Below are 25,381 nucleotides of genomic sequence, written 5' to 3'. Positions count from 1 at the left end.
TCTCTGCTCCTTTAGGTTTTCAGCACCTCATCTGAGACCTTGCCCAGTTTTTCTTCCAAGCACCCATGCTCCCTGCTCCCACTTCAAAACAGACGCTGTTGCTACTGTTAGTAGGTGCTGGGCACCAGAGGCATACGTGTATTAGAGGTAGGGTCAGATTTACACGCATCTGTCTGCTCCTGCTGTGGAGTCATCTAGTATTTGACCCAGAACTCTCTCCTGTTCTCCATCTTTGCTGAGCCAACTCGCTTATTTCTGGGAGTCCTCTGATGAAATCCCTTTCCTTCCTCTTTCTGCCAGAGACAGTTAATTCTTTCTTTTTTTTCTAGTACTCGATGTCTGTAATTATTTATATGTCTGCCACTTGTGATAACCAGACTCTTGGAGAGAAGGAACAGGTATCTCATTCTATGTAGATTTTGATCACCTGGAGTAACACAGAATGCGTGAATGATATTTTTTCAGAGAATGGGAGTTTTAATTACAAAAGGTAACAGCTTGAGACTCGCAGGGAAAGCAGGACAGGTAAGGTACCACATGGAGAAGTACTGGTCTGGGCATTTCTCTTACTGGAAGGTTATTCTTAGGCAAGTTTTTAAATCTTGTTTAATATTTTTATAATACCATGATTTTAAAAAAAATATAAATGTGTATGTGCCTATATACACACACACTTTTTAATTATAGTAAATATTAATTAAGAAAATTCTTTCAATAAGAAACAACTGGTTTTTAAACAAATGATACTGGGACAACAGGGTATCCATATGCAAAACAATGAACTTGAACCCCTTCCTCATACTGTATACAAAAATTAACACAAAATGGACTAAAGATCCAATCTTAAGAGCTAAAACTGAACATTCTTAGATGGAAACAGGTGCAGGTCTTCATGAGTTTGGATTAGGCAGTGGTGTCTTATATGACACCAAAAGCACAAGCAACTAAGGCAAAAAAAAAAAATAGATAAATTGGACTTCACTGAGATTAAGAACTTTTCTGCTTTAAAGGACACTATCATGAAAATTAAAAGACAGCCCACAGGATGGGAGAAAATAATTGTACATCATATAGCTGATAAGAGGCCTGTGTCAGTATAAAAGAACTCTTAGAACTCAAAGGAAAAGACAAATAACCCAGTATAAAAATGGGCCAAGCATTTGGATGAGCCGATAAACTCGTGAAAAGATGCTCATCATTAGCCATTAGGGAAATGCAGATTAAACGCCACAGTGAGATAGCACTTCGCACCCAGTAGGATGGCTTTCTGAAAAATATAAGAGGTGTTGGTGAGGGTGTGGAGAAATTGGAATCCTGCTGGTGGGAATGTAGAATGTTGCAGCTGCTTTGGACAACAGTCTGTCACTTAACCTAAAAGGCTACAGAGAGGTACCGTATGACCAAGCATTTCCACTCACAGGTGAATTGAATGTGAATTCCACCTCAATAAAAACTTCCTTTAAAAAATTTTAATATACAAAGGACTTTAAACTTATACTTGTCCATATAATTGATTTTTAAAACATACCTGCCTCTGCTTTAATTTCTTTTTTTGAGGTGTAAACAGAATGCATATTTATTTACCAAGGGGGAATAGTTTCTTACCAGAATTCTCTGAGGAGAGGTGCAGTCTTTCTAGTTTCTAGGTGATCTCAGGTAACTAGGAAGGTTGCAGAAGTAAGGAGTCAGATTACAGGGTCTCAGAGCATCTTGAGCTAGGTGTGTCCAGCCCAGTGAAGCATGAGGACTGCCCTTTGTCTAGATGTGTGCTGGTGTTGCGAAGAATTTGTATTGTCTTTGTCTCATGTTCCTGGTGAGAGCTTTGGTGAGGTGGGGAGCGACCCTTAGAAGTAATAGGAATATCTCATTTTGCTAATAAATACCTGGTGGGCCTATAGGTACCTTCCACAGGGGCCATTCCCCAGAAAGACTGATCATGTGATTAGAGGGTTGGGACTTGAAGCTAGCCTGACCAAGAGGTCAGGGAAGGGGCTGGAAATAAAGTTCATTGATTTAATCAGACAGACACAACTAAGCTCCAGTAAAAACTCTGAATGCTGAAGGTTAGAGGAGTGTCCAGGTTGGGGAACACATTGATGTGTTTGGAGGGTGTTGTGCTCACATTCCACCAAGAGAGGGTATAGAAACTGCATTCCCTCCCAGACCTCACTTCACATGTATCCTCTGTAACAAAATTGTCATCCTAAATGTAGTCTTTCCTGAGTTCTGAGTCATTCTAGTGAATTATCAAACCCCTGGGGGTAATGGGACCCTCCCAGATTGGTAGCCAGTTTGTCAGAAGTTTGGGTGTCATCTGAAGTGAGGGCATTTTTGTGGAGGACCAAGCCCTAGTGGGGTCTCTGCTACGCCAGGTGGTTGGTGCATGAACTAAATCGTCGGGCGCCCACTGAGGGTTGAAGCTGGGGGTTTGGACAGGATCCATTTCTCCTTCCCCTGGGTGATACAGCTTAAACCTTGGCCAGATTTCTTGCTGCTTAGTTTCCTTTATAGAGTCTGCATGAATCAAATCTCATTTGCGAAAACATTTTTTGAGAATGTAAATACAATTGACTAGGTTAAGCATTAAACCTGGGGTTTAGCCTTAAAGCCTAGTTGCAGTATCAGTGCAGCAGTGTTTCTAGTTTGTTGTTGATCCCCACTCCCCCCAACCCCCGGACAGTTTCATTTTTATGTCTTTAAATCTCTTATTTTCCTTTATAATGTGACTGCTCAGTTAGGTATTATTAGACCTTTTTTCTAGGTGGGAGTAGATTGGGGTACTTGCCCCAAGTCACATTGGGATTTGAGCCTAAGCCTGAGTCTTGCGCAGCCCGTTGTGACCGCCCTGATGCGCGGCCTCCAGCGGTGTCTATCCTGTAGCTGACCCCTCCAAACTAGGGGGGAGAGAGGAAAAGCCGGTTAAGAATTGAGGCTTCTTAAGGACCAGAAATGGAGAAAGGAGGAGGGTCAGTTCCTGCATCAGGCAAGGGTGGAGTCTTTTGACAGTTGCTCTCCATTATGTGCCCTTAGATGTCAGAGTGAAAGTATAGAGGTAACATTAGTTGTGTTGCGTTACTGTTAGGATGGCAGCGTGTTGATGTGGAATGCCAGTTACACTCAACTTTTTGGTATTTATTTTGAGTAAACATTTTTGGTTATGATTCTGTTGACCTCAGACTGTTTAAAATACTGATGTTTCATCAGAATTTTAGTCCATGTTAGTTTCTTTAGTTGGTGAATGACTTAAAATGCTTGGGCTTTATGCTAGGGAACATTAGTAACATAATGAGCGCTATTAAAGCTTCATTTGTGTCCCACTCACGTTAACGAGCAGTGAGGCAGATGTGGCACACTGAACAGGTCCCGTCTGCACTACCCACTGCTGAGCCAGGGCACCCCCAGTTTCATCCCTTCATCGTGTTAAGCCCATTAGCAGATCTGCATCTGAGTCACTGAATGCCGGTTTACCCCTGTATGAGGCCAGCCATTTACAACTTTTTAAAAATTTTCCCGTATTTTTTTCTTACTAGGGAAAAGGAGGTTAAGTTGATAAAGTACTGCCACCCTTGTGAGTAGTATTTCATATATGATATCATTTCATAATATGATAATTATTAAGTGAGATTAATTTTAATTTTAAAGTGTTTAATTGGGGTCTTGGCAGAAGGATGTTAGCAAGTAGGTAAATCTTTTCAATGGAAATCACTATTTACTAGTTTGTACACTCTACATTCAAAACTGACTTTATAGCCACTTAGTGCGTGGAGGCAGGTTTGGGACATGGCTGTTAATTTGTGTATCTGTTTTGTGAATGAAACTCTTCATAGGAAGTTTTAACACTTTCTTCATTGTGTGATGGTTCTTTAGAAAGCATATTTGGATACAGCTTGTTCCTGTCTGCTATACATTCATTTGCTCTGTAACCATTTTTATAAATTTCACTTATATTATTTTTCCTAGAAATTTAAAATCAAAGTTGAAAGTAATAAGAATATTTTGAGATGACCTAAAAACACTGCCAAATAATTTAACTTTTAGTACTTTTGTTTTAAACTTCTCCAGTTCAAAATCTCTTGCATTGGTTGATAAACTGCTGTGGCCTCAATCTGCCTGTTTTTGTAAGTGAGGTTTTATTGGAGCACAGCCCCCACTCGTTACATTTATGTATTTGTCAGCCATGGTCTGCTGTATGGAGCATTTTACCCATTGGTTTCCTACAAATATCCAGATCTGAAAGAATCATTTTCCTCCTGTATCTCATTAAACCCGCCTTTGAGGTTTGCACGTATTTCATTCCCTCTGTAGTAAACTGATCACTTCTTTGAGATTGGTCTTCCTTTGTTTTTCTGCAGCAGGACCCCTGCTGTGGCAGGGAAGTGATGCTGTCTGGAGGTGCCGTGCTGAGTGCCTTTCTTCCTTCTGTCCTTTTGCTCCCTATTTTGGCCTTCTGGTAATTGGGGCAGGGGGAGGACGGGGAATGCTAGTCTAAATTAAATTGAAATTGCTTTAACTGTTACCTCTTTATTTAAAAAGAGGGGAGGCAGTTTCCTGGCCTGCAGTTAAGAAATGAAGTTATTTAGCTTTTGGTGCAATCTGTTTGGGATCACGGGGTCTTCTGAGCATCAGAAGAATGTTGTAGAGCCACTCTCCAGAAGAAAAAGGGATATATTCAGAAATGTATCATTACAGAAATCTTAGAAGCTCTTAAGTTAGTCCTTGCTGGGGCTGGGGGGTGAGGGTGAAAAGGGAGTCCATAGGTTCTAGGTTAGGAACCCCTGCTCTAGCCCCTCTGCTAGGAAGCGAGTGAGGCAAACGAATATTAATGACAGGTTGTTAAGACTGGAAAATAAAGCTGATCTCTGGGGAATTAAGTGTTCTTTACTATTGCTGTCCCTGGGGATTTAACATTATTTGATCAGTTTTTAAACGTTCAACTATAAATGTGTGACTTTAACAGTGTATCCTAGTATAATCTAGATGGTGACCACTTGTGATGTTAGAACTTTGAATATAGACATTTGAGAAAAATAATTCTAGATGTTCTCAAAATAAATCAGTGGCTTAGGATAGATCTTAGTGTTTCCAGATTGTGAAGGGAAAAAAAGTTAAGCCCTCGATGTTGAAACTTGCGTCTGCCAGCTCTTGCTTTGTGCTCAGCAGTGGAATTGCGAGGTCCCGTTGGGTCGGGGGCTTGTTTCTGGTCTTGTCCTCTCTTTATTTTTGCATGAGGCTTCCATTCAACCAGTGTTTCCTAAACTTTACTCATTGAATACCATCTTCATGATTTGCCTTCTCTGTACATTTCCTGGCTAGTCTTTAAACCAACTCACTTTTTAAAACCCAATTTATGCAGATAATTACTGTGTGAAATGTGGGGTTGATGTGCTAATTCTTTTCTGTTTGTTGCTTAAAAGGACATATACATATTGGGAGTTTTGTCCAACCTAAAATCATCCTTTACCTTTCTAGAGGACATAGCCCATTTTGGGAAACACATCCTTATATGCTGGAATTTTAAAGCTGTGACCTTGAATCAGAATGATCTGTGGAAACTGCTTGTACTCTCAAGCATCAGGAGAGGAGGGGGTCACCGGATGGGGGGGTGCTGCCTGCTGAAATACCCCTTGCTTGGACAAATTTATATCGGTCTGAATATGAAGATGCTTGGCTGTGTGCATGGCAGAGCTTGGAATCCTAGCCTTGCAATGGCTGGTTTGTTTTTTTAACCTGGCCCCCTCACCCGACACATGCAACGTGTACATCTCCAAATTTTATGACTTTCATTTTCTTTTACAGGTTTGATCTTGCTCTTCTACCTAGTCTTTTATGGGTTCCTGGCTGCACTCTTTTCATTCACAATGTGGGTTATGCTTCAGACTCTGAATGATGAGGTTCCAAAATACCGTGACCAGATTCCTAGTCCAGGTAATCATGTTGTGATTATTGTGGCTTTTAACAAAATTAGATTATACTTTATCTTCTCCATATGTCTATTATATAGCAGATAAAAGATGTTAAACTATAGGATTAGATAATGTGAAAGTTTTGATTTTGTTTAATATTTACATACTGATATAAAGAGCTTTCATATTTACACACTGATGTAAAGACCTTTAATATTTACATACTGATACAAAAACATGGCTGATAAGTCTTGAGTTCTTTTCCAGGTAAGCAGAAATGAATATTGAGAATTAAAGTGAAGCCAGATTGACAAATATAGTTATAGTTATGAGTGGCATTTATGAATATTGTGTAGCAGATTACTTTGCCCTGAGTAATTTACTTATAAAGTATATATTTCAGCTCTAGCTTGGGTTAGAGCATTGATCTTATAAAATACACATGCTTCATGATTTTAATTGCTTAGTATGGAAATGATAAGAAGTATTAAATAGTGATGTATCAGTAGAGAATAAAATGAGTATCCTCAATATTTTAATTATTCTCTTTTGATTGTAGTAAGAGAAAAAAAAACCCTCCAGGATACTGGAGAATATACTTTAGTACAGAAAAAATCTTAACTGAAACACTTGTTTAAATCACATTCTCTCCCTCCTGGTTTTATTCTTTGAATGCCAGCTTTGCCTTCATTGTTGGACACGGCTCTTATCCTTGAGGGGCTGGCAAGTTTTATGGAAGTAAGATAACAATAATGTGCAGAACACCTGTGTATCTGATTCCCAAAAACGTGAACAGCTTGCAGAGATGATAGCGAGCGGAAGGCTCTTGTGGAGGAGTGCAATTTGGCAGGGTGATCGTGCAGCCAGGGAAGGTGGGTGTCCGCAGGGGGCTCCTGTGTGGACCAGTGGTTCTCATCCAGCTGTAATTTGCCCCTAAGGGCCTTCAGCAGCGTTTGGAGGTGTCTTTGATTGTCACAACTGCAGAGGTGCTACTGAGTAGAGGCCAGCGGTGTTGCTAAGCATGCCTACCGTGCCCGGGACAACCCCCATCCCAGCCAAGAATCATCCACTCCAAAGTGTCCTGAGGGCCACGCCTAAGAAACCCTGATCTAGAGCCTTGCTCACTGCACGGACTTCTCAGCCACATTAGCAGCCCAAGTGCACCAGTTTCCCCAACCCATGTTCTTAGAGTAGTTTGTTCTCACGGCTTTTCCTTTGTTTGCAGCTAGTATTTATCTAAATATCATGAATAACTCCTTCAGTCTACTTGACCATGTATCAGAGACTAGCTCCATGCTAATATTTCCCTTGTCTCATTGGAGTCCTGTTTTCTTTCTACCTAGACGAATTCTAAGATAATTATTCCTCTTGCTGCCTAAGTTATGTGACTATATTACCATTGAATATAATCTGATCTATTTCAGAAATATTAAACTGTTTCTAATTACATGAATGATACAAGCAGTAAAATGTGTTCAGTGTACTTTTAAGTGTATAGTTTTAAACTGAGTTCCTTAAAATTATTCACCAAGTATATTGTAGTACTTAAAAACTTATCATAAGGGGAAAGGGTACAGCTCAGTAGCAGGGGACGTGCCTAGCATGCACAAGGTCCTGGGTTCAATCCTCAGTACCTCCATCAATAAAATAAATAAGTAAACCTGATGAGCCCTCTCCCTCCAAAAAAAATGAACAAAAACAAAAACCTTACTAGTTTAAATAAATATAGATGCACACACATTCATATTATATATTAGATGAATATACACTAGTTTGTCAAAAATGATTTTCTCTTCATAAAGGGATTATGGGTAATTTAAAATTTTCTTTCTACTTCTATTTTCTAAGGTTTTCTTTTCTTTTTTAAACAATGGCCATATTAGTTTTATTTTTAAATGGCATCATTTCAATAATGTGTTTGTGCCCAGTAAAATAAATGCTAGTTTGAAATTGGCATGCATATTAACATATACATACATATCACATAAATATGCTGTCCGCCCCGCCCCCGTGGACACACACATACACATGCACATGCATGCTGTGAAGAGGTAAGAGTTATTGTAGTCTTCACATTCGGTTGATGTTCATGGTTTTGGGTAAGCCAAGACTTTATTTGGAGGAATGAAGTGTACTGTGTCAAAAATGCAGCTGTACTGCACACTCCTGCTGTGGTTTTTTACTTAAGAGTTTCATGCAGGCTGTTAAATACCAGGAACTAAGGCTCCAAGAGCATTGCTAGCTAGGCAAGGTCTAAGAAGTGCCTTGTATCAGAAACTCAGTTTTAGACATTCAAATCTACAAAGGTTTTTGTAAATTGAGTCATTTAAAAATTCCCATGGAAATTTATCCCTTAAGGAATGTAATCTTCATTTATAGAACATTTTATAGAACATTTATAGATAATTTTATATTTTTCTTTAAAAATTTCTTTAGTTTACATCTGGTTGTTTTATAAAAAGTTGGATTTTCTTAAAGTTAGATGTCTTTGTACAGTTGTGTAAGCTGCCTTGATTCTGTTACTTTTTTACTTACAGTATATTTTGTCTTGTTTCTGCTATAAAACCTTAACAATGAAAACAGTTTCAGACATGCACAGATGGTTGCTCCGTATGCTGGATGGTCAGGTTTTATTCCTACATTGAACATTTTTTTAAAAAATTAGAAAGTTACCACTGATTTTGCAGTAGGTAGAGTGGTAAGGAAAAATAGCCATATGGGATCATCCAAACCAAGTGATGTGGCATGTAGAAGTGGTGGACTGGGGAATTTAATTGGAGCTCCTCTGTGCTGCATGTAGAGTAAATAAGATTTGCTCTGCCATTGTTGGGTAGCACCCGACCTAGTTTAACTCAAGAGCCATGCAGATAACACAGGCAAGTATTTAGGATCTGAAAGAATCTGGATCTCACTGAAAATGAATTAGAGGTCTGTGACCAGCAATTTTAATGAAAACTAAACCAACACTTGTTATTTATTTTTAAAGTCAATGCAAGGGTGATCTCTGTAATAACTTTGCTACATGGAAAATGTTGAGGCTAGGGAAAATTTTAGGATTTTTTTTTTCAGACATAACCTTAAAATGTGTGTTAGAAAAATGAATGTACAAAGTAAAATTTGCATCTTTTAAAGTACGGAACAGGGCAGTTCCAATTAACTGTAGGTAATCAGATTGAGAGGAGGTTTCTAACTGGTAATGAGGTGATTTTGAAGATTTGGCATTCTTCATTTTAGATGTCTGTAGTTCATAAGTCAGAAGTTGGAAGTTCACGATAATTTCAACCTACTTGTGAACACAATTTTCACATAATTTACTGAGATCGTCCCTTTTAGAGATAAGAGTAAGGAGAAAGGAAGAAAGGAATTTGCTACAGTTAATTTCCCCTCTTTTCTTTTATCTCTTTATAGGACTTATGGTTTTTCCAAAACCAGTGACTGCTTTGGATTATTCATTCAGCAGGTCTGATCCACAGTCCTATAAAGGGTACATTGATGACCTTAAGAAGTTTCTAAAGCGTAAGTATGTTTTCTTAGAGTAAGGTGAAAGATTTTAGTTATTAAAGAAACCAGTACCAACTTACGATTACTTCTTAGAAACATTATTCTTAAGAGTCCATTTTATCTTTTCTCTCTCTCTCTCTTTCTATTAAAACACAGTCAACCAAGGACTTGGCAAGTAGGATTTATGATTAGTCATGAGAATATTCTAACTTACGGAAAGCACAGGGGCCTAAACCTAATGGGCAATTGATTGGTTTTTTTCCTGTAATAATTACATGAGTAAGCTCATTGAGACATAACATTTATATCTGCATTGAAATGAAAAGTACTTGACTAATAGAGCAAAACTATATTATAAAATAATGCCTCTAAGTATTTGGGTCTTTAGATCCAATTTAGTGTTTGTGGTGGTGGGTGCAAAGAATGGTGGTTATCATTTTTAAAAAAATGTCTTTATCAGTTGTGAGTTTTTTGGAGTTAACTGGCTTATAATAGCCATCCTGGCCCAGTTTTCCCTTCTGGTTTGCTTGGCTTAACTCCGTGGTATTAACATTCACACAAATAATCATCAGTGTCCTGACCTCTTGGTTCTTGATTGCCTCAGCTCTTCCTCAGCCACCCTCACCTGCGGTTGCCCTGAGAACGTGTGGGACTCCATTGCCAAGATCGCTGATGGGGCTACCCTAAGATGACCTTCTCCTTTCCTTGTTTCACTTGCCCTCGCTGTTCTTCTACCTCATTGGGACTTCCTGTTCACTGACCCTTTTGTTTTATCCCAGCTCCCTGACTCACCCCCAGCTTCCCTTCTTGTCAAGCTTATCAGTCCCATAGTTTTTCATTTCATTTTTTTTTTTAGAGAGGGATGGTAATTAGGTCTACTTATTTATTTTTTATAGGAGGTACTGGGGATTGAACTCAGGACCTCATGCATGCTAAGCATGCACTCTGCCACCTGAGCTATACCCCCCCCATTTCATTTTTAATTTTGCCAGTACTCTAAAACCCCTTGCCTCCCAGTCCCTTTGTCATAAACTTGCAAATGGATGGGGCCATATGATGCTCTTACTCGAAACCATTTAATTCCTGGATGGAGCTCTTCCTTTGCACCTGATCTGGAGGACTGATTAGCTTTGTGAGTACTTGAACACCTCCCTCAAATGGACCTGATCCACTCCCTGGCAAACCCTGGATTTCCCTGGATAATTCTTTGAAGGGATTATTGCCAACCTCTACTCAAGCCTATAGCTCCTTTTTCCCCTTAACTCACTTTCTTCACGTAACCTGGTTTCCTCCTTCAAGAGCAAACAGAAACACTTGGTGGAAACTCCCTCTGTTTTCTCACTACCAGTGAAACACACCTTCAGTTGCAGCCATTGTCTGACATCCTCCTGTTCTGACCAAGGGAGCTGCCCTTATCTCACCTGAGGCCCCCTGTCCCTGTCATGCTTTGCATCATCCCCTCTCACTGTCTCAGGAACATTTTCTGATTACAGGTCCTTCTCACGTATGTTTAGCATCATGCCTTTATTGGATCCTTTTGTCAACATGCAGACATCCTCAACTGTCTCCTATCTCAAGTCAGAAACTTCTTGATCCCACATCTTCTACTGGCTACCTTCCTGAAGCTCTTTCCCGCTTACTATTTGAATAACTCATAGATGTTTTTGTGAGAGTATAATCCATGGTTTAAAAACCAAATAGTAAAGAAAGGTCTATGGTAAAAACAGTAGTTCCCTGCCCTACTCCTTGCTAGCTGCAGTCCTGTTAATAATTTATTCAACAAATATATTTTGAGGGCCTTTTTTTGTGTCATGCACTCTTCTAATTTCTATCCATGAACAAATGAGAAATTTCATGGAATTTTTATAATCCAGTGGTGTATTAGAATGTAGTTAGTGCTGTGGAGGAAAGTAATACAGAGAAGGGTGGTAGGGAGAGTTCAGAGGGTTGCAGTTTTAAGCAGGGTGGTTTGGGAAGGCTTCATTGAAAGGGAATGTTGAGGGAAGACCTGAAGAGGAAGGAACTAGCCATGGAACTGTCCAGCAGTAGGTGTAAAGGCCCTGAGGCTTACCATGTCCAGTGTGTTCAAGGTTCATCAAGGAAGCCAGAGGGGCTGGGTGGAGTAAGTGGGGAGAGAATAGTAGGGGACTGAGGTCAGGGAGTTAAAGGAGGACCAGTTTTGCAGGTCTTAGAGGCCTTTGTTGAGTTCTTTGACTTTCATAGTGACCAAGATGGAGGTTCTTAAGCAGAGAGTAACATCATCTCACTCAAAAATTTTTAAAGGATCACTTAGGCTGCTTTTTGAGACTTGACTATAGGGGGAACCAGGGGAGCTAGTTTGGAGGGTGTTAGAGTCCAGATGAGTGGAAGTAGTGTCTTGGCAAGGTTGGGAGCAGTGGAGGCTGTGAGAAATTGTCTGATTTTGGATGCATTTCCAATAGGAAATACCTTCATGTTTTTTACCTTTTTCTTACTGTATTTTTCTTCTATGTCTTTATTATATTTTTCTGATGGTTCTTGATTTATCACTTTTATGCATTGTCTTTACTTCCTGCCATGTTAGAAGAGGACTTAGCTCACATGACTCAGACCTTTCCCTAGCATCAGTTCGAAGGTAATTGAATTACTATTTTTAGTCTCATTGTTGGTTGCCTTGTTGTACTTTGTCTTTGCGACCTATTCTATCATCTGTAGAGACTGTCCTCTGACTCCTTTATTTGTACCCTTGGTTACTTTTGGATTGGATTCACCTGTTTCTTGGCTCCTGCCTTTTTTTCTTAATTTACTCCCTAGTTTTGATGGCATATTCTCAAGTAACTTTATAAGAAAAGATATATGAATAATATTCCGTTATATATATTATTACCACTATAGTATTTGCAGAATGAAGTCTTGCTGTTTGTGACAACTTGGACAGATCTTGAGGGCCTGATGCTAAGTGACGTGATGCTAAGACAAAGACATGATCTCACTTACATGTGGAATATAAGAAGCAAAGCAAAACAAAACAAAAACCAAGCTCACAGAACAGATTGGTGGTTGACAGGGGCAGGGGGTGGGCGTTGTATGAGATGATGAAGGGGAGTCAAAAGGTACAAACTTCCAATTATAAAATCTAACGTGCAGCATGGTGACTATGGTTGGTAATACTGGATTGCGTATTTGAAAGTTGCTGAGAGAGCAGGTCTTAAAAGTCTTCATCACAAGGAAAACATTTTGTAACTTTATATGGGGACAGCTGTTAACAGACTTACGGTAATCATTTCACGACGTATACAAATGTTCAGTCGTTCATTGTGTTGTACACCTGAAATGAATATAATGTTACATGTGGGTTATATCACAGTTTAAAAAAATTGAAGTTAAACAGATAAATGTAAATTTTTAGTCCCTTTATTTCTGAATGTGACCTAATTCTGTTTTTATCGTTCATAGTTTAGCTATGAAGTTGAATAGGACTTTAGTTCCTTTGTGTTTGCCTTTTTCTTCTCTGCAAAATTGGTTTTTTGTCTGTTTTTTAAATATTCTAAAATTTTAGCGTTCTAAAAGTTCTGTATACTGGTGTCAGTTTCTAAAACATCACTTTGCTGGAAACTTGTTGAGGTCTTTCAGGATGAAGACTTGGGTTCTCTAGTTGAGGAAAATTATCTATTATTACTTCAAAATTCCCTCACCTCAGCTTTCTGATTCTCTTGCTAGAACTATTCATTAGTCATTGGATATTGGATCTCTTGTTTTTCTCTTACTTTCTGTTTTTACTTTATTATAATGAGGATTTACTTAATTACTTAATTTAATGTTTGAACCCCCACTCCCTCTTTTTCGAAACTTTCAGTTGTCATTGTTCTTAGAAATGCCTTTCTCATGTTTAAAAGATACAGTCTGTTGTTAAGAGATACATTATTTTCTCTTTTTCCTTTTTCCTCTAAATGCTAAGTACAATTTTAAGTTTTATTTTGTTTAGTTTATCTCTTTCAGATCTTCCCTACCCTCCCCTGCACCTTTTTTCTTTTTTTTTTTTTTTTTTTTTGATGGAGGGAATTAGGTTTGTTTGTTTGTTTGTTTGTTTTATAATGAAAGGACTGGGGATTGAACCCAGGACCTCTTGCTTGCTAGGCACATGCTCTACCACTGAGCTGTTGTTCCCTTTCCCCTTCCACCTTTCTTTCTCTTATGTTAGGCTTTCCTCAGGAGTATGGGGCTCTTTGATTACACTCTCTGGGTCAGTGGTCTTTCCATTCCCACTGTGCCCTGGATGAGTGGTCTTCATTCTGAACACTCATCATCCAACTCTTGTAATTAGAGCAATTTTGTGTAGAAGTGAAAGTTGACATCATAGAAAAATGGTCCCTGATGAACTGGCCTCTATCAGCAGGGGATATGCGAGAGAAGCCCTTGGGGGAAACTGGTGTAGGCCTTGAGTGTTTCCTGCAAAATGACCTTATGGTTGTGCCACGAAAGTCAAAAGGAAGTGATGAATTTCATAAGGTGCTATTCTATTGTGAAAGTTTCCCCCATCCCCCCATCCCAATACCTGAGTCACTCTTGGCTTTCACAGGGGTACATAGTCCCCATGATATTCTAATTTTTGATAAATTTAAGATGAAACCAAAAATTTTGACAAAGTTTTCCCAAGGGAAGGATCCACACTTCCTTTTAAATGCATTTACTTTTGGTTCCTGTTTGGGTTGAATTCATTTTAGGTGGCCTCTTCCTGGTACCAGTTACACCCACACATCCACAGTTCTTACGAGACATTGTGGCACCCTGTCTTCCCTGTTTATTAGTGAGTGTCTTTCAGTAGCCCAAACTCACCGAGGCAGGGACCACAGCAGACTTGCTCACTGTTGTGCCACTTGTCCACACTGTTCCAGTACACAGCACATTTCTAAAAACCATTATATATGTCTCACTCTCCTTTCTTTCCCATCTTCAAGTTGTAATCCTCGAGTCTATCTAGTTACCTCCGTCTCTGCTGAAAACACCCTTCTGTAAGCTAACATTAACTCACACGTTCGCCTTTACCTCTCATCTCTGTGCACCCCCTGTAGTGTGGGCTGCCATAGCCCTGTGTGTCTTCAGGCCCTGCAGTTATGATTTTATACTTAACACCTGTCTTCCCCACTACACCATAAGCTCCGTAAGGGCAAGACTCTGATGCCCTTGTCCTCAACTTTGTATCTTTTGGGCCAAGAACATCAAAGGCATTCAGATAATGCTGTAGCTATGGCTGGTGCCACCTAATGGTGACAAAAGAAATTGATATGTAACCCAGTTCTGTATCATTGAAGTGCGGTACAGTGCAGAGCACTAGACATCTGTTAGAAGTTAAAGGAACAAACTTAACATTCTTTCCCTAAAATTATCCAGTAATTAGCAGTGCTGTTTTTGTCTTTGAAGAATATTATGCAAAGGATGATATGTTTCTGGTTGTGTTTAAGGTCCTTTCTTGGCTGATTTATACACACATACATGTTTCCTTTTTTAGCATATGACTTAGAAGAACAGAAGAATCTCACAGTTTGTACTGATGGAAAACTGAATGAACAGAAGGGTCCAGTTTACGTTGCATGTCCGTTTCCTCGTGCCTTACTTGAAGCATGCAGTGGTGTGGATGACCCCGACTTTGGCTACTCCAAAGGAAGCCCTTGTATTCTTGTGAAAATGAACAGAGTATGTACATATTTTATTGCTGCTGCTGCTTTTTTCTAATCTCCTCTATTAAGAAGCTGGCAACTATTTATTAAATGCTGTCTCACCTAGGGGTAGCTTGTGTAAAAGGCTAGCAGTGATACTGACCTTTGAAAAATTAATACAGAAAAAAACCAGTTGGTTCATAAATTAGTCATGGATTAGAGAGGAAAACAACTTTAGCTTTTTCCTTTTGGAACTAGCCATGTGCACTTAAGCATGGATCAGTGCTTCAGGGGTCCGGTGTTCTGGGGGTGACGCCCACAGCATCGTTGTATTAATGTGCAGTGCTCATCTTTGCATCCTGTATGGTAATTTAAAATCCCACGGCAAATCTATAAAGTTTTGTCTTGCTTAACCTTCTCTGGATTAGTAGCAAAGCATATTTTTATAGTATATGTCTATGTAATTAAATAGTAAAAGTACAAATAGAATTGTGTTAAAATGAGCTCAGCAGTGTTTTACTGTATGGTCTAGAGGGGGTGCCTAAACTGTATCACCATTAGCACATCAAGAAGCTAATGTTCTCTGCATCTAAGTAGTAATGTCTTGGGGTCATTGTGCAAGGGAAGGCGCTTCCCTTGCGTCATGAAGTGTCCCCAACCCTGCCCCGTGCTGCTCTATAAATGTATTGCAGAGTTGTGTTCTGGTACAGTTAACCTGTTGAGGCCTGCAAGGTCTGCCTTGAAGAGGGAGGTCATTCCTGTTCATTTACTCAGAGAAAAGGCAGTTTCCTAAACAGACTCCATCCTCTCCTCCCCCACCCCCACCATTAGGTTCTGATTATGCCATAGCACTCTAGGGATCATTCTGAAACATTGCCTGATACATAGTGCTCAATAAATGATGAGTGGGATGTTTTAGCAAGAGAAAGAATTAAGGTTAACAAAGTGGAGATGGAGCTGAAGACTAGGTAGACAGGGAAGTAGGAGCAAGTAAACAACTGTTTCAAGGAGATGCCTATTCTTTCCCCAGAAATGCTGTGGGAGCTTCTATAATAAAATAGAAATGGGTTTTCATAATCCACACGAGATGATCCTTGTAGTCATATACAGTTATCCCTCGGTATCTGTGGGGGATTGGTTCCAGGACCACTAAGGATAGCAAAATCTGGGGGTGCTCAAGGCCCCTATATAAAATGGTGTAGTATTTGCATGTAACCTACACATATCCTCCCATACACTTAAAATCATCTCTAGACTACTAATAATACCTAATTCAATATAGCGAATTCAAGTTTTGCTTTTTTAGAACTTCTGGAATTTTTCCCCCTGAATGTTTTTGATCCAGTGTTGGTAGACTTCACAGATGTGGAGCCTGTAAATAGGGAGGGCCAACTATACTGTGAAACTAGATGATCCAGCTTGTTAAGATAATTAAATGTATTCTTTTTAACAGGATTAAATCCATGTAATACTCCTGGGAGTATCTTCACAACACCTAGATTGATAGAAAAATCTGTTTCCAGTGTAAAGGCAAGAGAAGTTCCAGTGCCTTCTCCCTTAGGACCAGTCCTCTGTTTATATTCTTTGTCAGTATGTCCTTTAAATGTTCAGGGTCTAAGATTATTCTTGCTGATAAGGACAGACCTTTATAGGTGTGGCAGGAAGACATCAGGCACAGGGAAATCAGTGATGAGATGTTACCCACATTTGTAGGCAGGGCATTTAGTCCCAGTAGAGTTTGTTCCAAAGTCATTACAAGGGCAAGGATAGTTACTGCTCCTGAAGTTATTATTTAGGTTGCAACAGTATTTGTCTTTTGGGAGGAGTATTTATATTTTACAGGCATTCACATGTAAGATGCACGTAAGATCAAAATGCTAGAAAGTCCTCTCACAAAATAGATAAATATGTTATCATTCATACAGAGTTAGTTATATCAACTACTTACACACTAAGTAGCCTCGTTACATAGAACTGAATGACGCTGAGAGTCTTAAAATGGGATTCTCCCAACGTATGCGTTTTGTAGAGCAGACAGATTTGAAATATGGTGGGGCTCTGTGGAAGCCTTATGGAAGCATGTGGTAGGGTTGTGACCAACTATATTTTCATGAAGACCAGTTAGTCATTAAACTACCTCTGCAGTTCTTGTTTTCATTAATGATTTGTTCATATATATAATGAAATTTAAAGGTTTCTGTTTTAAGGGTAGCAAATTGCAATACTCTGTTTTGGTCAATTCTTGGGTAACTGATTTATTTTCTAAATTGCCCCAGTATTATAATAAGATGGCTAATTGGTAGAGATTATTGTCTTGAAAAGCCCATTCTAATCTTCTAAAATAAAATTAAAGGGCAGATGTAACGGGGTTTTAATACAGTGTTAGTAGTCATCTCAGCCCTTCCATCCCTGGTCCCCAGCAATAAAGGAAGAGGTTCTGTGTATACATTTGTGATGTTTCAATTAATCAATTTTTCTTTACCATAGATAATTGGATTAAAGCCTCAAGGAGAACCAAGGATAGAATGTATTTTGAAGGTTAGTATTCAGAAAATAATCCAATTTCTGTTAAAGCTTTAGTGTGTCTTAAGAGTTCTTTAAAAGTCTAACGAGGTTAGTCATCTTTTTTCCTTCCCTGTCACATTTCCCAAGTCCATTGTATTGCCATTCTTAGAAGACAAGAACTCCACCAACCTTACCAGCCTAGGGGGTAGCCCCTCTCTGTTTGCTATTGATAATTCAAAAAGACTTGTTTTCCATTTGCATTTGATTTCATATATTTGGCCTTTGTATTTAGATATACCATGTTTCATTGATTCTGAGATTCACTTTCTTTTTTTTTTTTTCTGGCTTAGTAACACTGAAATTGGGGTTGGCCTTATAATTCATAGTGTCTTAATGGTGTATAAGAGTTTTTCTTTCTTAATAGTACATAGATCCGTTATATCCATGGCATCTGAGATTTAATGAAACATGATACGTTTTCCTTAGAGTATAGGCATTATTTTGGTCTCCTATCCTTACTTTATTTTTTCCAGAGTGCTGTGCAGTTTTCATTTCATAATTTCTTTTGTTTTCTCTCCATGCTGCAAAGTGCAACTAAGACAGATATGTAAATGATGGGTAAGAGTTCTTAGGAGAGACTGTTAAATTGTACATTCCTAATTTTATCGTTGTGTGAAATACTAGCATTCTAACTCCGTTATATGTTAGAAATATCTTACTTGAAATGTTACGTTGAAATCACTTCTAAAGTTGTCTGTGAAAAAAAAAAAACCAGCTGTAATTCCTTTTAACTATGAATGGATTTCTCACTTAGCCAGGAGCTTCTTGCTGGGTGGTTCTCGAATCTGGTCATGCGTCAGAATCACTTGGAGGGCTTATTGGGTCCCAGTCCCACAGTTTCTGACTCAGTAGGTCTGGTGTGAGGCCCCGAAACTTGCATTTCTCACTGAAGTTTCTGCTGATGCTGCGGGTCTGGGACCCACACTTTTGAGAACTCCCATTTCAGAGTATCCTTATTTATTTATGTGGAGTATTTATTCACTGTTTAGGGTAGAATAAAAAGCCAGGAAGTTTGTGGTTCTCATCTGAGTCGAAGTATGCATGTGGGATCATAGACAATTCACTTTATCTCCTTATGCCATAGTTAGCTCAGCAGGAAACTTGGAGAAAAAAACAGAATCTCACTTAAAACCAGATGCTATGTCTAAGGCGAGTTTTTCTTGGTGTACAAATCCTTCTAAAAATCTAGTGAGCATCTAGTGTTATCTTTTTAAGACAGAAGAAAACATTACGGCCACAAGACAGATTTAGAAAAGTATTGTGTAACTCTGTGATCCCCCTTGCTTGCAAGTCTTTCCAATAGAAAGTTCCCGAGGCTGGACACAGGGCTTCAGCCAGGTGGAAGTGATGGTTTTATGCCAGTATCCTGTGTACAGGAGATTTTGCCTCTGCATGTGAGCAGACCCCTGAGATACTCTTGAAACAGTGGGTCTGTGGAGCCAACACCACCAAGAAAGGAAACATACACACATGAATTTTGCAGAAGGGCAAAAGCTTTCTTCTCCTAAGGGTTCCATTCTGTAAGCCTTTGGCTGGTATAAACAACTCCATGTAACTCTTCCCTTGAGATTTTAAATGGATTTTTCTCCTTGTTTATCCATTATGTATCCTTTACTCCTAGAATAGTTGGGGGAAATGCTAATGAAACTTTCTGGACTTGGATATCTGTTTGCTGTCCCTTTTGTTGTGAAGAATTACGTGGAAAGTACAGAAAATAACCAAAATAGATGGGGGTTTTGTTTTATTTAGTTGTGGAATATTTTTGTTTTTAGAAAAACGTGAAATTGGAAGAAATGTTCGTAAAACACTGCATTTTACTCCCAGGCTAGTCGCAAAGGAGTAATCAGGTGGGATCTATTAAAGTTTAGAGACGCGGCTCTGAACAGACGGAAACATGTGCTGTGTATCTTTATAATGCTGTTTTCCATTAGGTTTGCCTATATCAGGTGTTCTTTACTGTAAATTCTTTAGCTGAATTACTTTTTATGTAATACATTTGTCTTTTATTTTGTCTTGCATCCTTAACTTTGATCTGCTTTAATTGATTTTATACAAGTTAAGAGTCCTGGAAACACTAGAACGTTGATGACAGAGCATGCTCTTAGAGGTGGCCTTTAATTTTAAAGAATGGTTCCTGCAAAAGATGTAACACTCATATGTATGAATTTTTTCCGGTATTTTATCTTCTTACAAAATAAACTTTATTTAAGAAAAATTAGAAAAATGCAGAAGGAAAATTATAGGTAAATACTACCCAGAGATTACCACTGCTTAGAACATTCGGTTTATATTTTTCAAGTCATTTACAGGTGATGACTGTATAAAAGAAACAAAATACATTAAATTTAAAACTTTATTTTGTTTTCAGTGGAACTTAGTGCTAATGGGCTCTTGGACTTAGTTCATAGTTTCCAGTATCATTCCATTTGTATTGTGTAGAAAAACCGTGATGTGTAGTTTTCCCCTAAAATATCTCATCATTTTCAGATATGCATTTTATTATTTTGCAATTTCTAAATGTTTTCACAGAAGGTATAAAACACAAGTTTAAGTAAAAGCCTGCCAACGTTATGGTCTAGGTACAAGCCAAGAGAGCCTTTAATTGAGCATGTGACCTTAACTCGGAGCCTCCGTTCCCCTCGCTGTGGTTGATCGCATGCACTTAAGGGTTGTTCGGCCCAAATGAGGTAGATATCAGTTGAGTGTGGTATCTGCTGGAGTACACCCTGAAGTGCTCTGAACTGTAGCCCAGAGAAGACCAGTTAAGGGGAACGTCTCTGTGTTGCTGTGAACTGAGCTCAATATATTAAGGGAAAGTAGGTTACACAAAAGTAATTAATGTAAAAAAGCACTTACGTGTAAGTGATTATTGTTTTCTCTCCTAAGTGAATGCTATTTTAGACTTGCAACTTTTTAAAATTAAGGAGTACAAACATAGGGTGGTGTCTGAATAGTGATTGACAGTGGCTCCTGCAGTTTGTCTTGGCCTTGCTGTCTCCTGTTCTTTTCTCATGTCTGTGACCTGGACTGTTGCGATGTTCCCTCTTTGTGGGTGTCATCACTCTGTGCTGTCTTGCCTGACTCACTTGTCCACGTGCTCCTTCATGAGAGCTAAGTGAAGTAAGCGGAGAGTAGGGCTTCCCTTACAGGAGAGTCTTAGTTTTGCTATAGTGTTTATGTTTGCTTTCAAAAACAGACATCAGTTTATTCAAAACTGGAGTTCAAACATTTAGTAATGTTTTATTTTAAATTAGTGTTAATAAAGTTGCCACTGATTTTAATTATTGTTCCTCTGTTACCTACTCAGTATGTGTTAAACTTAGTCGTTAATATTAGGCCTATTGAGAATGTGTTACATGAGAGTTTGCATAAATTGTTTACGTTTCAAGAATACTGGATTTGTATATGTTTCATCACGTTTATCAGTTTTTTGGAGATGTAGTTTATACAGTATTATATATAAGTTACAGGTGTACATCAGTGATTCACTATTTTTAAAGATTATACTCTATTTATAGTTATTGTAAAATATTGGCTATAGTCCCTGTGCTGTGCAATATATTCTTTTAGCTTTTTTATTTTATACATGGTAGTTTGTACCTTTTAACCCCCTTGTCCTCCCCTTCCCTCTCCCCACAGGTAACCACTAGTTCATTTCCTATATCTGAGAGTCTGTTTCTTTTGTTAACATCAGTTTTTTAAGTACATGGAATGTAACTGCAGTAGACATATAATACTTTTAATTGCTTTATGTATGGTCATAGAATACTTCAAGGGAAATGTGTTATTTAAATTGGTTAAGAAGGATATTTCTTCGAATACTTTAAATTTTCCCTAACAGTTTTTGTTAGCTGTATCATAATTTCTCCTTCTGGTTACAGTTATCATGGTTGTTAATCAAGTGAAACTTTTGGTCCTGCTGCCTCCCAGGCCCGAGTGGTACATTCTAGGTTGGGGAGGCTATTCCTTTCCAGTCTGGAAGCACAATATTTCATTCATTTTAGGGATACGTTGGTCCCTAACCTACTGGTACATTCCTGCTGTCAGGCTGGAGAACTGGCATTTGGTAGTTGGAAGGCAGATAAGATTTTACAGACAGTACATGAGTAGATCTGGCTGTAAGTTAAAAGGGATTGTCAAGGAGAAGTGTATAGGATATATCAGGAAATCAGCATAGCTTGTGTCAAAGGGTTTAAGTCACCATGAGTAAGTCTCTTTTCAAAAATACACTTGTAATTATTGCATTTGGAGCAACATTGTAGTTTCTCCATACTGTCCTTAATTGATACTGCTTTAATAAAAATGCTTTTTGAAAAACTTTTCTGTGACCTAAATAACATTTCTTTTGCTTTCAACTTTAGAGTGAAAAAACAACAGTTCTAGCCACCTACCCTCCCAATGGAAACATAGACTTAAAATATTTTCCGTATTATGGAAAGAAACTGCATGTAAGTATTTAGAAGTTCTTAAGTGGTTGTGACTCTTGGGAAATTGGCACATCTGTATTAAAATGTCAGTTGTCTGGGTTAGGTAGACGTGTGTAACTTGTGCATCATCTCTTCTGGTTTTTAAGTACAAATGGTGATGGCAAACGGAGACTCCAGATCTACAGCTGAGAACACAAAACTCAAGTAGATTTTAAAGGATTATTATTTTCAAAATACTATTTTCTCTTTCATTACTTAAGAGTGTGCTTATTTAAAGAATATTGACACCAGAAATTGACACATTGTAATTTACTATACTTCAATTTAAAAAAATTTTAAAAACTTAAAGAATATAAGGAAGTAGTAAAGAAATAAAAAAGCTCAATACCCAGAGACAACTGTATTGTAGTGTAATTTCTTCCATATTTTTTCTTTAAGAATATGTATGTAAATAGTATTTTATATACATACTTTTGAAACTTTATTTTGAAATTATTTGAAACTTAAAGCGGCTAGAATAGTACAAGGAATTCCTACAGACCCTTTGCCTGGATTTCCCAGTGTTACTATTTTCCTTCATTTGTCTTGCCAGTCTCCACTTGCATGCAACCCCTGAACCACTGGCACTAAGTTATAAACATGATACCTCTTTATACTAAGTACCTTAAATGCTCTTAACATTAAATTTGCTAAAAATAAGGACTTTATCGTATATAATCATATAGTTACCAAAGGAAATTAACATTGATAACTCTATTATAATTACCCCATCTACAGCCCTTGTTGAAATTTCACCAGTTCTAGTAATGTCCTTTATTGCAAAAGAAAAGGTGTTTTTCTGATCCAGGTGTTACACTGTTGCATCTTTCGTCACATATAGCCTGAAACATCTCAGCCTGTCTGTTTCAGGCCCTTGTACTCTTCAGAGATGAGTATGGGCCCTTTTGGGGGCTCATTTTGTTGTTTTATATTCTTCAATTTGAGTTTATCTGATGTTTTTCATGAGTAAGTGTAGGTTGTACATTTTTGGCAAAAATGCCTCAGAAGAAATGTTAAATTCTTTTCAGAATAGCGTATCAGGAGAGATGTGCTGAGTGGTCCCATTAATGGCGATGTTAACCTCAAACACTTGGTTGTGGTGGTGTCAGCCAGGTTTCTCCACTGTACGGTTTTTCTTTTTCTTTTTTTCCTTTGTAATCAATAAGTATCATATTGGGAGAGTAGTTTGAGAGTCTATAAAATTGTTTCTCCTATAGCTTTAGCATTTGTTAATTCTTTCCTGAATTAGTTCCAATAGAATTGTTCCCAAATGTTTTTTTCTGACTCTGTCTTTCCTTTTTCCATTTACTACTTGGCATTCCTCTATAAGGAAGCACTTTTCCTTCTCCACCATTTATATGAGTATATTCTCATGGATTTTTATTTAATTCAGGGGTTATAATAATTTATTTTGGTGCTCAAATTGTCCCTGATTTGGCTGGTGGGAGACCTTCAGGCTGGCTCTGGTTCCTGTGTCCTTTTGACATGCTCCTGTGCTTTTTATAGCATTTCTTTACTTTCTGGCACAACGATGTTCCAGGTTCATTTTGTACTTCCCTGCCTCAAGCCCTGGAATCAGCCCCTAGTTCCTTTTAGTGAAGAATTGTGTTTAGAAACCACAGTGATGACAAAACAATTATGAGTATATTTGTACCAAGTTACACATCAACCATTAGTAAGGATATGAGAGACCTAAGGAACATAATCAGTAAGGTAGATCTTCTGCATGTTCATCAAACATACTAATAGATAGATAATATGATATATATCCTTGGCAAGCAGACCTGGAACGGTCACAAAAGTTTATTAAAAAATGCATCCTAAAGTTTCATAAAATAGAAATATGTTACAGTACATTCTTATCACTATGCAGTAAAACTAGAAATTATTAAATGAGCCCTTCCAGAAAAGGAGGAGGTGGAAATTTTCTATTGTAAACAACTCTTGGGTTAAGGGAGGAACTCAAACCAAGATTATAGAATATCTAAAAAATAATAATGAAACACAACATAATCACGGAATACATTTAAAGCAGCGCTAAGAGGAAAATTCAGTCATAAACACTTTCATCAATAAAAATTAAAGTGAAAATTAATATCCAGCTAAGGGAAAAAAGGTTGAGGATAGAAAATAATAGATCTAATTAATAAATTAAAATCTTGTTTTTAATTTTACCAAAAAACCCAACTCCTTGATAAAATGTAGATAAAGTTACTGTAGAATTTGAATTAATGTATTTTCCTTTATCTGCCAGGTGAACTATCTACAGCCATTAGTTGCTGTCCAGGTCACCTTTGAAACTAACAATGCCATAAATGAAGCCACAGTTGAGTGCAAGATTGATGGATCACCCAACCTAAAAAACCAGGATGATCGCGACAAGTTTTTGGGACGAGTTGCATTCAAAATCACCGCACGTCCATAGTAGGAATTACAGTATCTCCACAGAGTAAATGTTGTGTTGTCTGTCTTCATTTTGTATCAGCTGGACCTGTCATTCCAGAATTATGAGACCACCTTGGAGAAGGGTGGAGTGGTACATGACACTGGGGTAACATCACAACGTGCTTCCAGATCATAGTGTTCAGTGTCGTCTGAAGTAACTGCCTGTTGCCTCTGCTGCCTTTTGAACCATGTTGAACCCTGTACAGTCACCAGATGGGGACTGTGAGCACCTGGTTCTGAACATGGAGGATGGGGAGGTCTTGTCCAGTTTTTATGTGGTTTAATTGCCAAGTGTCTAAAGCTTAATGTGCTGTGCTATGTAAATATTTTATAGATTTAACACTGGTTAACTGTCATACTTTGATGCCAGCAAAGTTTTAGGGGATAAAATGATACCTGGCCAACATCTAATGACTTTATAGCCGCAAGAAATGTGGTGTGTGAAGAAATTCTGTAGAAGGAAAATAAAAATGGATTTGAAAGGTTGTCTTGGGTTTTTTGTAAAATTATTTTTTACATACTGAATCAGCCTGTGGGTCTTTTTGACTAAGAGTATAACGTTTTTCTTGCAAAACATGTAAAAACAAAACAGAAAAAAAATGGGATTATTTTTAGTGCTGGGACTAAATATTTTAAAGTATTAAGATTAAAGTATATTAGACTATAGATTAAAAACAACATTTTTAGGTTAGCCAGTAGGAATATGCACCTGATTTTTTATGAAATGAAATTCTTAAGATTTAAATTGTATAATAGTTTGTGAAATTTCTTATTACTGCTTTTATTTAGCAGACTGTGGATCCTAATAAAAATACAAATTAAGAAATATAAAACCTTTGAACTCATTCAAAACATCAAACCAAAC

General features: G+C 38.0%; 1 protein-coding gene across 1 annotated transcript in view; it reads left to right on the top strand.

Annotated features, from left to right (window-relative positions):
* The window catches only part of ATP1B3 (ATPase Na+/K+ transporting subunit beta 3), a 37,710-nt gene extending 12,708 nt beyond the window's left edge, over nt 1-25,002 (top strand). Inside the window, exons 2-7 of the mRNA XM_074370341.1 lie at nt 5,797-5,925; nt 9,312-9,419; nt 14,893-15,077; nt 17,528-17,578; nt 21,967-22,053; nt 24,326-25,002. Coding sequence (XP_074226442.1) covers nt 5,797-5,925; nt 9,312-9,419; nt 14,893-15,077; nt 17,528-17,578; nt 21,967-22,053; nt 24,326-24,496 — 731 coding nt within the window. The 3' untranslated portion in view covers nt 24,497-25,002. The remainder of the gene's footprint in view (nt 1-5,796; nt 5,926-9,311; nt 9,420-14,892; nt 15,078-17,527; nt 17,579-21,966; nt 22,054-24,325) is intronic.
* Nucleotides 25,003-25,381: the final 379 nt, after the last annotated feature.

Source organism: Camelus bactrianus, chromosome 1, assembly GCF_048773025.1.
Source record: "Camelus bactrianus isolate YW-2024 breed Bactrian camel chromosome 1, ASM4877302v1, whole genome shotgun sequence".
In the NCBI taxonomy this organism is placed as follows: Eukaryota; Metazoa; Chordata; class Mammalia; order Artiodactyla; family Camelidae; genus Camelus; species Camelus bactrianus.
The sequence above is the reverse complement of the archived record's forward strand: the minus strand, read 5'-3'. Positions and strand labels throughout refer to the sequence as shown.